This window comes from Arachis ipaensis, chromosome B06 (genome assembly GCF_000816755.2).
Source record: "Arachis ipaensis cultivar K30076 chromosome B06, Araip1.1, whole genome shotgun sequence".
Classification (NCBI taxonomy): domain Eukaryota; kingdom Viridiplantae; phylum Streptophyta; class Magnoliopsida; order Fabales; family Fabaceae; genus Arachis; species Arachis ipaensis.
In genome coordinates this window covers 136204763-136217456 of record NC_029790.2, presented here as the reverse complement: position 1 = coordinate 136217456, position 12694 = coordinate 136204763, and the positions used below count along the sequence as shown (strand labels likewise).

Here is a 12694-nt window from a genome sequence, read left to right as displayed (position 1 = left end):
GAATTAACGAATTAACAAACACGTTATATAATAATAATAATAATAATAATAATAATAGTAGTAGTAGTAGTAGTAGTAGTAGTAGTAGTAGTAGTAGTTAGGTATAAAATTTTTGTTTTACTAAAGAAAAATGTATAATAATATTTGTTTAAGATAATTTCTAGGAAACACTAGGCATACACCCACTGATACCAAGTATTGGTGAGTGACAGCAGCACGTGTTATCAAAGTTATTTGATTGTGCGAATAAATCAATAAATATTGTTGTTCTCCATGAGTCCATGACATTATTGGATGGTCATTACCAATTTCTCAATTAGGGATAACGTCAATGGAAGAAAAGCCACGTTGACGTGTGCAATGACCTACGGCTGATTTATGCTTATGGAATATGCCCAAGACCTAAAGTCCTTAAAATTTTGGCACAGATGTCGGGTCAAAAAGCAAATCATGTGGTGGCAGTGGTGCACAATTGCACATAAACCATGACTTTATCATATATTGGTCTTCGTCTTCACTTGAAGCAAGCAACTCAGTATTGAGTGCTTTGCATTTTTACAGTTTCTTCTTCTTCCTTTTTTTTTTCTTTTTCTTTTCAACTTCTTCCTTTTTTATTATTTTTCCTTTATTAGTATGACAGGTTGAGTGTCTTGCTAGAATTGCACTTCGTGGGCCTCAATGGCTCAATCTAGGCATATGAAACAAAGAAAAAAAGAGAGAGGACATTTCGCAGATCTTTCATAAATCACCATCAATAATCTGTCAATTAATACAATCTTGATACTTGATGCTGACAGGGTAAAATAAATTTCAAATTATCACATGCTAATAAAATAAAGATAATCTCCTTTTCCTTGCCGCAAGTCGTAGATCAGTATTTGTTTTTAGCTTTAGAGAATAACCAATTTGTAACAATCATTTTTTTTTTCCCTAATGGATGAGTGTATGATGGCATGCAGCAGGCTTAACTGAACGAAATTTTCATTTCTTATTATGTCTTAGTGAGATTTTATTTTCATTTTCTGATATATTAAATTTTAGCTGTGTTTCATGCCGGTAATTGTGCTTAAACAACACTTATGAGTTATCACATCACTTACCAACATGCATGTTAATTACCTTATGTCTTAGTGAAGTATATTTAGATTATAAATTTACAAGTATAGAAGAAGAGGTGAATAAGTCTGAATAACTTAAAAAGAACAAATCATAAAATAAACAGGGAATGGGACTATTGTATATACCTAAAATCCAACCTGATCAATGCATTGACAAACTAAAATTATAGCACCCTAAAACAGAAAGCCTTGTCTTCCAAATACAGGATCCAAATCCTACCTTGTTCATCAAAATTTAGCATAATAGAAGCTCAACTTCAACAACTTTTCTTGGGGTGTCCCACCCAAAATAAGCAACAACTCCATTAATGGGGAGTATGCAACAAAATTCTCATTATGTTCCGTTCAGTCATATAGTTTGTTAAAGCATAAAACATGCCTCCACTATGGCTTGTAGAATATTCATAGTACAGACATTGCTTTCATAGGTTCGGTCACATTTTATTCCCCACCAAGAACCACCTACCATACCATGATGTTCTAGAAAGTAAATTTCTAATGATTTGACTTTTCAACTGGTAGAATTCACTGTGTGAACCATGGCTTTTTTATCCAAATAATTCAATATTTATTGCTTAAAGTTTTGGCTACAAATCTTTAGAAAAGAAAAAGGTGTTAGAAGCACTTCAACTTTCAACACTTACTTTACTTCTATGCAATCACTTCAAATGACCTGTCTAAAACTTGCAAACATAATCAAAGCAAGAAGGTTACAATAACACATTCCTATCACAATTTAGCAATGTAAATACAAATTGAAGAAATGAATGAAAAGTAAGAGAAACATACTCCTGTGCGTGTTAAAAAGGCCATAAAGGGAAGTCAACTACTCAATTCATCCATGTTTCTTCACGAGTCTTCAAGTATGAAGCTGCTGATGCTGTGAATTGCTATGCCTTTGAAATTCAGAGCCTTAAAACCTTACATATGGTTATGCTGTATGCATTTCGTTTAAATACATAACCTTCTATTATTTATACATAAAAATTCGACATTAAATACTTGTTCTTGCATCTGTTACACAAATATGGTACATGGGGCTGCTATGTAAGCATCCGCATACACTACTTCTCAAGTTTTCTTCCTTTTTTGACTAATGAGTAATCATCAACTCGACAAAACTATCTTTTAACATGTGTTGAATAGATCATAGCAACAATACTATCATAATCATAGCAATTTGATTGTTTTAAGGGTCCATCAACATAGCCTTCGGCTACTCATCATAAACCCAAGTTCTCACACGAGAATGAGGACGCATAACTCTTCCTTCTGCAATTTTCGAGTCAAGCAATTCAAGTTGTTTTCTTACCCATGGAGGATCATATTTACTCAACCACAGAACTTCACCAGTATCCTTGTGTTTAAAATCAGGCTGTTTTGTGTTATATTTGCTCTTTCTATGATCCCACCACTCATATGGATTGGAAAAAAACACATGCCATAGGTGAAGTCGATTTTGATTATTTTGGATACTATCTGCAGCTACATTAGTTTAAGATGGAAAGAGTAAGAACATACATTAACACAGGAAAGACCATGAAAAACTATTAAGATAACCCAATTCAAGGTCAAGAAGTAATAAAATTTTGAGACTAACTTCAACCGAGGCAATTAAGAATGAAGCATAAGCCTGTTTCCTTGTACAAAAAATCTCCAAAGGAAGGAAATAACAGAAATGCATTATAAACTCAACTAATAATACTATACTCTAAAACTGTGAGTGCTTATAGGCACAAAACAAGATCTTTTTAAGACCCTTTTCTACTGTTATCCTTTAGATTTACTGAATCAATATTCACCTACCCAATATCATTACAACTTCTCTTGTCCATTCATTCTGCACTCAGTCAAGCTAGGAACTTACATTTATCTAAAAGCTTTTAGTTGATTGCCACCCACTTGAGCAAATTGTTTAAATACGTCCACACAAGAAGGATAACTATACTGTCCATGATTTGTATGAACATAAAATGATCTACCATACATACCTTCAATAGATTCTAATCTTTTGTGCCCCTCATGGCCTATTTTTCGAGCAACAAAATCCAGCTCCTTCGCAACTAGCTGCAGTGAGACAGAAGACAAATTTATAAAAACAATGTGCATATTGAAAAAGCTGTGCTGATAAATGAGGAATTGCAAACACAAGAATGCTATGAGTTGACTTTCAATAATGTGCTTTAATGCACAAATCTAAGGCAAACTCCAACCATGATGAATGATGAACAACGGGCAAACATGGAATATTTTGTTGTGAAGAAGAATAAGTAGTAATCAGAAAAAAGTGATACGCTGATAACAACAGTAATGCATGATAAAAAAAACAAACTTACACGCAGAGAAAAGAAAAAAAATGGAAAACTTGAAATTTGCATAATTGATTTAAAAAATTAGTAACTTCTATTCCTTAAATTAAGTCAATTATCTGTTCAAAAGAAGCTCAGCAAAACGATCCATAAATTCTCCAACATCAGCAACACTTTCAGAGTAGAGTACCAATCAAACAAGAAGCTAGAACTTAAACACACATGATGTATCATTGGATCAAAGTTAAACTCCCAAAGTACCAAAATCAACAAGCATGGTAATCATAATTGAACCTACAAAAATTATCCCCAATTTAAATTAAGAACACCAAAGAGTAAAAACCAAATACCTGATAGTTAACATTGTCATTTCCACTATGATCAACTTTGGTGTAAGAACGCAAAGAACCTGAGACATATATAAAATCATTCGCTTTCAAATGTTTCAAAGCAATTTCCGCTAACCGATCCCACATAGACAAGACCACCCTGCCAACAAAATTGCAAAATCAAACACTATGATTACAAGCTCCAAATGAGACATTTTGTGAATTTTAAAAAAAAAAAATCACCTTAAGTTGGAGCTATGAGAATCAACGCATCTCGGATTCGAAATCTTCAACACAGTGAAAACACCGAAACAACCGTTTTTGGAGCTAACGGGTTTCGGCTGGCGCGTGACGGTTCCAATGAAGGAAGCGTTGTTCTCAATCCCTCGATGCCAATCGATAGTCGATGGTCGTTGGAACTTCAGCGTGTGGCTGTACGCGGCGCTGGTTCCCGAAACGGCATCGTCATCAAACGAGTGCGTGAATCTGCGACACTCCTTGAACGACGTCGTTTCGGGAGTTGCAGTGGAGAACGGAAAACACCTCTGTTGAGAAGGAGAATAAGGTAACGAAGCTGGAAATTTTGGTTTGGTTAAGAAGAGTGGAATGAGACGGAGGAGTTTCGAGTTCATAGACTCCGGCGAAGTGAATTTTGGCGGGCTCCGGCGAGACTAGATTTTGGTTTCGTGGTTTTAGTTTTTCAGAGTTGGCGACTTGGCGTTTGGTAGGGTTGTGAGTATTTCTTCTTTTTGGGCTTTTTGGTAAAGGTTCATGGGCGAAATGACCCAGCCCAGAAAGAGCCCGGAGAATATTATGCACAAAGTGAGCTATAACATGACCAAGCATGACAAAAAAAAAACATGATCAAGAAAAACAGTGAGATACAGTGAGATAATACTCAATTTTATCGCTCAAAGTAAACCGTTAATCCTCAAAATGATCTTTGGCTTCTAACTCAATTTAACTTTTTAATTGACCTAAATTATGCTCTAAAATTTTAAAACGTGACTCAAGTTGGTCTCTTCATCCATTTCTGTCATCAAAATGATAACGTAACATGATTAAACAATGTCGTTTTATTATTTACGTATAATTGATAACGTTTGGATTTTTTATTTAAATAAAATAAAATAAATGCATTAATTACCGAAATAAATAATTTTAAAAATATTTATCATTTTCTGTTTCCTAATCATATCTCGTTTACAACATGTATCTCGTTTACACTGTAAACGAGATACGTACAATGTTTATGTCGTTTACACTGTAAGCGAGATACATTGAGTTATGTCCTACCGGCTATAAAAGGATGTGTAACCTTTGGTATTCTTCACAAACTTTTCGTATCATATTTCTCACAAATACAAGGCATGGCCAGTAATAGTCCGTACATAGTTGTGCTTGTGTATCCCAATTGCTGTATGAGAAATGGCGACAGTGGGTGACATTTGAATGTGAGTATCCGATATTGTTTCGTACTCAACGTGTGAATACGTTGTCGGATTTGAAGAGTTTGATACTGAGCAAGCTCGGTGGTACAGTAGAGAGGGAAATAGGAAGGGTGGCGTATAGGTTACTGGCCCCATGGGTAATGGAGTCTTTTGATTTCGACTGTTCCGACTCCAAGGGGACGAGCATGTGCGAGTGATGTTCGACATCCATGGGAGGATCATGGTAGAGCAAGTAATGGAGCTGTCTGCGGAGGTTGGACATAGTGACGGTGGTCCTTCCGTACACTCGACCTATGTGCAGGACGACCGACCTCTTGCACCACCGCCCATTCATGTCGCCGTTCCAGTCATAGTAGCTAGAATCTCGATTTAACTCTTAAAATCTTTCGATATTACGATTTTAAATGAGTTTATCGATTTTACGAAATTTGTACTAAGTCTGACGATTTTACGATTTAAATCTTGTTAAGATTTTACGTTTTACGTTTTTTATTTACTTTTTCGATTTCACATAAAATCTCGATTTTCTCTATTTTCCCTCTCATTATCACAGTCTGGATTTGGACGCCATGCACGAGAGGACTCTGTTTCTTGACACGGGTGAAGAGGATTGCAACCTAGATGGCAGTGTAGAGTTTCGGGTCGGTCACAAGTTTAGAAGCCGAGAGGCAGTGCTTCAGAGTGTGAAGAACTACAGTATTCGGAGGAGTGCCGAGTACCGAGTAATAGAATTAGACCGTTTAAAGTACCATGTCCAGTGCCGTCAAACTGATAATGGGTGTCAATGGAGCCTCCGTGTGGCCCTTCGACAGAACCTCGGATACTGGTAATATTAAGTTCATCTGTGCCTTGCCTTTCAATACTTCATTACGATATACTAAGTAGGTGTACGAAGTGCCTAAAGCAATGTTGTGTTGTTGTGTTCAAGGAGGTTCGGAGGGTGAGTGGAGTGCATAGTTGTCTAGCACCCACCATGTCTCAAGACCATCGTCAGCTAGACAACAATCTGATATGCCAGGTCATCTTGCCTTTAATTCAGTCCAACCCCTCTGTGTCCATTCCGGTTTTGCAAGGTGCGGTCCAAGCGAGCTATCACTTCAAGCCGTCCTACAGAAAGGTGTGGATGGCCAAGCAGAAGGCAATTGCACAAATCTATGGGATCGGGAGGAGTCGTACAATAAAGTTCCCAAGTTGCTTCAGGCACTGCAAAGCTGTTTTCCTGGTACCATCTGTGACCTCCGCATCAAACCATTCTACGATGGGCACCTCCTTGTACGTGACTGCAGTATGTTCGACAAGGTATTTTGGTCTTTTCCGTCATGTGTAGAAGCATTCAAGCATTGCAAGCCCTTTGTCTCTGTAGATGGTACGCATCTCGACATCTGTATGGCAGGTATGGTGGTGTGTTGCTTATTGCGGTGGCTCAAGATGGGAATAGCAACATCCTGCCTATTGCCTTTGCCATTGTGGAGTCCGAGAGCACCGAGTCATGGTCGTTCTTCCTAACTAATCTGAGATGCCACGTCACCCCCATAGGACGGCCTGCTGGTTATCTCCGACAGATCTCATGCTATCAAGGCAGCGCTTACCTCCGATGACAGTGGTTGGCATCCCCCTAGAGCCTACCAACTATATAATGAACTGTAATCCTGCGACCAGGCTCGAACCTCTGCCTCCAACCGTCGTACCACTACTGGAGTCGCTCCGGCCACCAAACATCCTCACCGCGACCAGTGGTGGTCAGAAACCTAACGTTAAACACATTAAATAAATAAAATAGTCTCACTATCAGAACAACAAACAACAGCAAACGTATAAATTTGAAGATTCTAACCACGTTCATACTTGTCAAGATTGACTGGAACCTCCGGCACTGGCTGCTCCCCATTGAACTGACGTTTCACCCGATCGACGTGGTGAAACCGGACAATGTTAAAGCAGACTATAAGAGCGGCCGACAACCAAGTACCCCACTCGTCCTTCTCACGGAACCAATGTGGGCACAGGGCTGCAGTGCAGGGTCGTCGTACACCCTCCATGCAAACTGAATAAAAAAAATGTTTAATAAAATAACAAGTATTACAACATAGCAAGTAGAAGGAAATATCAAAATATTTAATTTCATGAATTACCTCATCAAACCGTAAACCGATCGATGGATACCCTATAGTGCAAGACCCTGGACTGGTACTGGTCTCTACTCTGCTGCTGCAATCCGACCAATCTGAAAGTAACAACGACATATACAACTCATTAAGTTACAAACATTGCGAATTAACAGCAATCTTTAACATGAAACGAAAAAGTAATATTTCGATACCTGGTAGCTAGCGGGTACTGGTAGACTCCTCTAACTGGTGGACACTACTGAGAAAATCTCTGGTAAATCCAACTCATCAGCAGCGGAGTGCAACCGGCGATATCCATGACTCCCCACTGTGCCGCCAAACACAGTTACTGGTAAGTCCAGGCCAGCACAGCAGAGCTCATGATAAAGCCCTGCACTCCGTGAAGTCCCGGAGAAGCGGCAGCCACCGTACGTGCACCATGTTGTTGGACTTGTCTGTCAGCAGATACCCTCCGATCAGTAACATAATGTAGCATCGGATATACTGTCGGAGGATCTCAGGATCGTCGGTGGGGGGCATCTGTCGGACACGATCACGCAACCATACCAGCTTTAGCGTGAACGACTCCTTCCTCTGCGCTGCCTGTTGTGCCACCACCGGAGGCCTGACACTAAGCAGCTACTCCACCATCGCCCACGTCTCAGTGTTGTACCACCGGCCGAAGTCACGTAGGCACCCTCCAACGGGGTTCCCTTGTGCACGTAGGCCCAGGTGGTACGCCACGTCCTGTAGGGTGATAGTGACCTCACCCCACGGAAGATGAAACGTGTGCGTCTCCGGACGCTATCGCTCCACCAGTGCTGAAATCAGGGAATTGTCAAATGTGAAGTCCCTGAGCGACACCGTGTCGCTGAATCCGGCATCAGCCAGATACGGGACGATGGCGTCGGGTGGATGAAGGGTATGGCTGACTCGCCGGGGCAACAGAAGGCGAGGCCTCTGCGGAATGAAAAATAAATTTTTAACCTATAAATACATAATAATACATTTTCCTACTCTACTTAAGAACAAAGTACTACTCCTACTGAGGAACATACTACCATGTGTTTACTCTACAGTTGTCTCTAACTTACTTATGTCTCTAAATCGTAATTAAGTCATACAAATCTTACACAAGCAAAAATTGTTCTAAATTCATCATACAGTCCAACTCCTAAAACTCCTTACTCGGGGCTTGTCACTATGAGACTACCCTAACAATGTTCACATACTTAGATTAACTGAACATAACGCAACTAACCGCAAAGTCGGCCGCCCCAGCGTAATGCGAAGTCTCGTTTAGTTTGTTGATGTCACCGTCGATGCCCGCCTGGCCTGCCATCACCGTCTCGGACTCAAATATGAAAGGAAACTTATAAAAAAGGGGAGAAAAAGTTTGACTAGGTCAAAATGGGGTCCAAAAATACTGTGTAAATGACTTGTACTTATAGGCGCCGCTCAACCTTATCTCGTTTACAGTATATGTAAACAAAATAGACACGACACAGCTGACGTGTCATATCTCGTTTATACTGTAAACGAGATAGATGCAATATCATCTCATTTACAGTATAAACAAGATATAACTGAAAAACAAAAAACGATAAATATTTTTAAAATTATTTATTTCGATAATTAATACATTTATTTTATTTATTTAAATAAAAAATTTGATAATATTTTACTCCTCTTTTTCCTTTTTTTTTTCTCCTTCTCAACGTCTGGATCTCCTACCACCCAGTGTCACCGTTCAATCGCACATTCTCAATCCCACCACCACCACAACCCTCCTCTTCCTCAACTTCCCCTCATCTCACCACGTCATTTAAATTTAGCTTTAATAATTAACTCTGCTTTACCGTTACATATATATATATAATATACTCCTATCTTAAATTTTAAATAATTTTATTATAAATAAATTTAACTCAATTATTTAAAGTCTTAAATTTATTTTATTTTTCTATTATTTTGACTATTAGTTAACCTAATTAAATTTAGTTTTTTTTTTCATTTTCAAATTCCAACCGTCACCATCCACTCCTTTATTCTCTTAAACCTTTTTTTTAGTTTTATATTTTCAACTTTCTTTTTCTATTCATTTTCTAGTGGTCATCTTCTCTTTATCAAAAAGTAAATTTTAAATTCTCTATTTTTTTATATAACTCTCTATGATTTTATGTATCTTTTAATTTCATTGTTTTTCTTTTTAATATTTTCAATTACAAATTTTAATTCAAGCAATTATAGTTTAGATATTGATCTAATTTTTTATTCTCTTCATAAATTTATATATTTTATTTTATTCTCAATTTAGTGATCTTTATTATTTATTTATTTATCTTTTGTTCTATTTTATTGTATGTAATTATATTGCATATACATTTCTAAAGTTAATTGATCAATTTACTAATTTATAATATATATATAAAATATCTTTCATTCTGTTTTATTATATTTTTGTTTATTTTTTTATTTTAATAATTAATGTGTACTTTTATTTTTTTAAATTTTGATTAATATATATTTTAATAATAATGTATATTACTTTTACTCTCAACATAAATTTTTTAGATCTTATCACCGATTAAAAGCATGGACAAATAAATAAATAACAACTAAATCCTGTTAAAGAACCTACGTCTTTAACGTATAACTTTTTCCACCATAATAATCACAGATCCACCTTCATACATTATTACCTAAATCTTTGAAGAAATGGAAAATGAAAAATCAAACATTTAAGAAATTTTTCTCTGAATTTTTTTAAAACGGTACTTTAAACAATATCATGAAAAGGTGGTGGTGGTGGTTTAGACATTGAGGAGGAAAAAGAAGAAGAGAAAGAGAAATAAAACGACATCGTTTAGGTACAAATAGTAAAATGATGTCGTTTAATCGTGCCACTTCATCTTTTTTAGTAATTGAATGTCAACTTGAGTCATTTTTAAAATTTTAGAATATAATTTGGATCAATTAAAAATTGAAGGACTAAATTGAGTCGGGTCAAATTTCAAAAGTCGTTTTGAGTATTAACTCTACGCGCAAGTCTTAATATAGTCTTTAAAGTTTCAATTGTTTCTATTTAGTCCCTAAACTTTGCAAATATAATTCATGTTAGTCCCTGGCATAATTTTCGATGCACAAACATTAACAGAACGCTGACATAGACAGTTGGATGATATGGACTCTGTAAAACGACGTCATTTTTGTTTTGACACGAAAATAGCCCAAAAATTCCATCGTAAGTAGTATTTATTGAAACTTTTTCTCTTAAAGCAAGTGATTCGAAGTCATTTTTTAGTTATTTGAGCGCCAAAACCAAAATGGCATAGTTTTACAAGTTCCAGCATGACATTTGATTGTCCATGTCAGCACTTCATTATTAATGTTTTTTGTCGTAAATTATTTCAAAGACTAATGTGAGTCATGTTTGTAAAGTTTGAAAACTAAAAAAGACTATTAAAATTTCAAAAACTAAATTAAAACTTATATACAAGTTCAAGGATTAAATTGAGTATTAAATCAAGCTATACTTGTCTTTTACTAAAACTCTATATAAATTTTCACAAAATTTTAGTTGTTCATTTTAATTAAAAAATTTTAATTATTAAATTAGTTTCCTCAAATTAATTCTTTCGTATAGAGAAACAATCTAATATGAAAACTGATTTAAAAAAAAATAGTAAGATATTCATTTCAAAAATGAAAAGGAAAATAAAAAAGGAAATTGATAAAGAAATAAAGAAGGAAAGCAAAGAAGTTTAAGCAAGCTTCCATGTCTAAAGCCCAATGAGGAGTTGCTGCGCTTAAGTAAGAATATGCTGTGGAGTAGTGATGTTTTTACTTTGAAAAATCTTTGAATTTCTTTGAATATTCTTGTGCCACATGCAACCACCACCGCCAAAGCATTTTATTGCCGGGAACTTGGCTGAAGTGATGATGAACAGGTGAGAGCTGCCAAACTTGACTCACCCAATTGATTCACCCAAACTATATATATTTGAATTAGGATTTTGTTGTTTTAAGATTTGCTACAGGTAAACAGTTTTTTAACCATAGATCTTCCAAAAAGTGGAAACTCAGGTGCAGGTGCAGTCGACTTCAGGTGAAGTTGATATTTAAGAGTCATTAGATAATTTGACTGATTTGACTAAATTTTCATATAATAATTCTCAACTATTAACTTCACGTGAAGTCGACTGTACGTGAGTTTTTACCCTTCGAAAATCTTTACTAAACTACCTCTGCCAATTCTCCATAATCTTTACTAATCTCCTCAATTAAGTTTATTTTTCCTTTTTCTAAAGTCGTCGTCTTCTTTTAGTTCTATAAAAAAATTCCAACACATCTCTTCTATCTTTATTGTCTGTCTCTATTTTATTATAGAAATAAAATTCAACGTAATATATATACTAGTATTATGAATTCCCGGATTATATTAATCATACATGTGTGGATTTCAACAAACAATTAAAACCTCATAGACCTTAGCCTTTTTTTTTGGCATTATGATCGTCATGATGTGTTGTCATTGTTTTACTGCTGGTCCTGGCCATGACATTGACATAAATAATACAAATTAAACTCAAAAGTTATAATAGTCTATAGTTATCTCTCACCGTTCACATTAGACTACTCTTCTATTGTTCACAATTCTCTCAATCTTACACACTTAAATTTGTTAACAATGGTCACTTTTTTTCTCTCATTTTAGGGTTTGTCATTTGTCAACATTGACTCTATCTCTATCTAAGTTTGTGTGATTTACGTGTTTATATTGTTCTTTACAATTTAATTAGTTTGCATCACTTGTCATCTCTTTTTTCTTCACAACCAATACGTAAGCCTCCCCAATTTCTAATCTTGGGTAAGTTAATTAATGCTAAAGTAGAAATTTTAATTTTTAAGTACTTAAAAGGGAGAATGGTGTAATGATATTTTTTTATGTAATTTATATGATAGCAGCTATATCTGGATTCTAAACTTGGTAAAAAGAGTCTTACATAAAAGATGGAAACTCAGGAGCAGTCAACTTCACGTAAAGTTGATATCTGAGAATCGTTAAATAATTTAACTGATTTGACTAAATTTTCATCTAACGGCTCTAAGATATCAACTTCACGTGAAGTCGACTTCACCTGAGTTTTCACCTATATAAAAAGGTGTACATGCAAGAACTTCAACAATAAATTCAATAAATTTAAATGATAATTAGAATAGAGTTCCCAATTCATATGCTTAATAATAAAGGAGAGAATTTAACGAAAAAATTTTATAATTTAAAAAAAAAGTCTGAATTCTCTTGATTTATGAAGATGAACAAAATTTATCCACAAAAATAAAAAATTTTGAGTTTGATCTGGATTGCAAATTATA

General features: G+C 35.6%; 1 protein-coding gene across 1 annotated transcript; it reads right to left on the bottom strand.

Annotated features, from left to right (window-relative positions):
* LOC107605698 (protein OSB1, mitochondrial) lies at window positions 1663-4534 on the bottom strand. Its single transcript, XM_016307662.2, has 4 exons — window positions 4000-4534; window positions 3778-3916; window positions 3110-3185; window positions 1663-2603 (listed from the first exon to the last, which is right to left on the bottom strand). The coding sequence occupies exons 1-4, from the start codon at window positions 4386-4388 to the stop codon at window positions 2335-2337; spliced, it is 873 nt and encodes a 290-aa protein (XP_016163148.1). The 5' UTR covers window positions 4389-4534; the 3' UTR covers window positions 1663-2334.

Coding starts and splice junctions, on each gene's coding strand:
- LOC107605698 (XM_016307662.2), bottom strand. CDS start 4,388: ATGAACTCGAAACTCCTCCGTCTCATTCCACTCTTCTTAACCAAACCA. Junction 3,917..3,999: donor TCTCATAGCTCCAACTTAAG/GTGATTTTTTTT, acceptor TTTTGTTGGCAG/GGTGGTCTTGTCTATGTGGG. Junction 2,604..3,109: donor AAGATTAGAATCTATTGAAG/GTATGTATGGTA, acceptor AAACTAATGTAG/CTGCAGATAGTATCCAAAAT.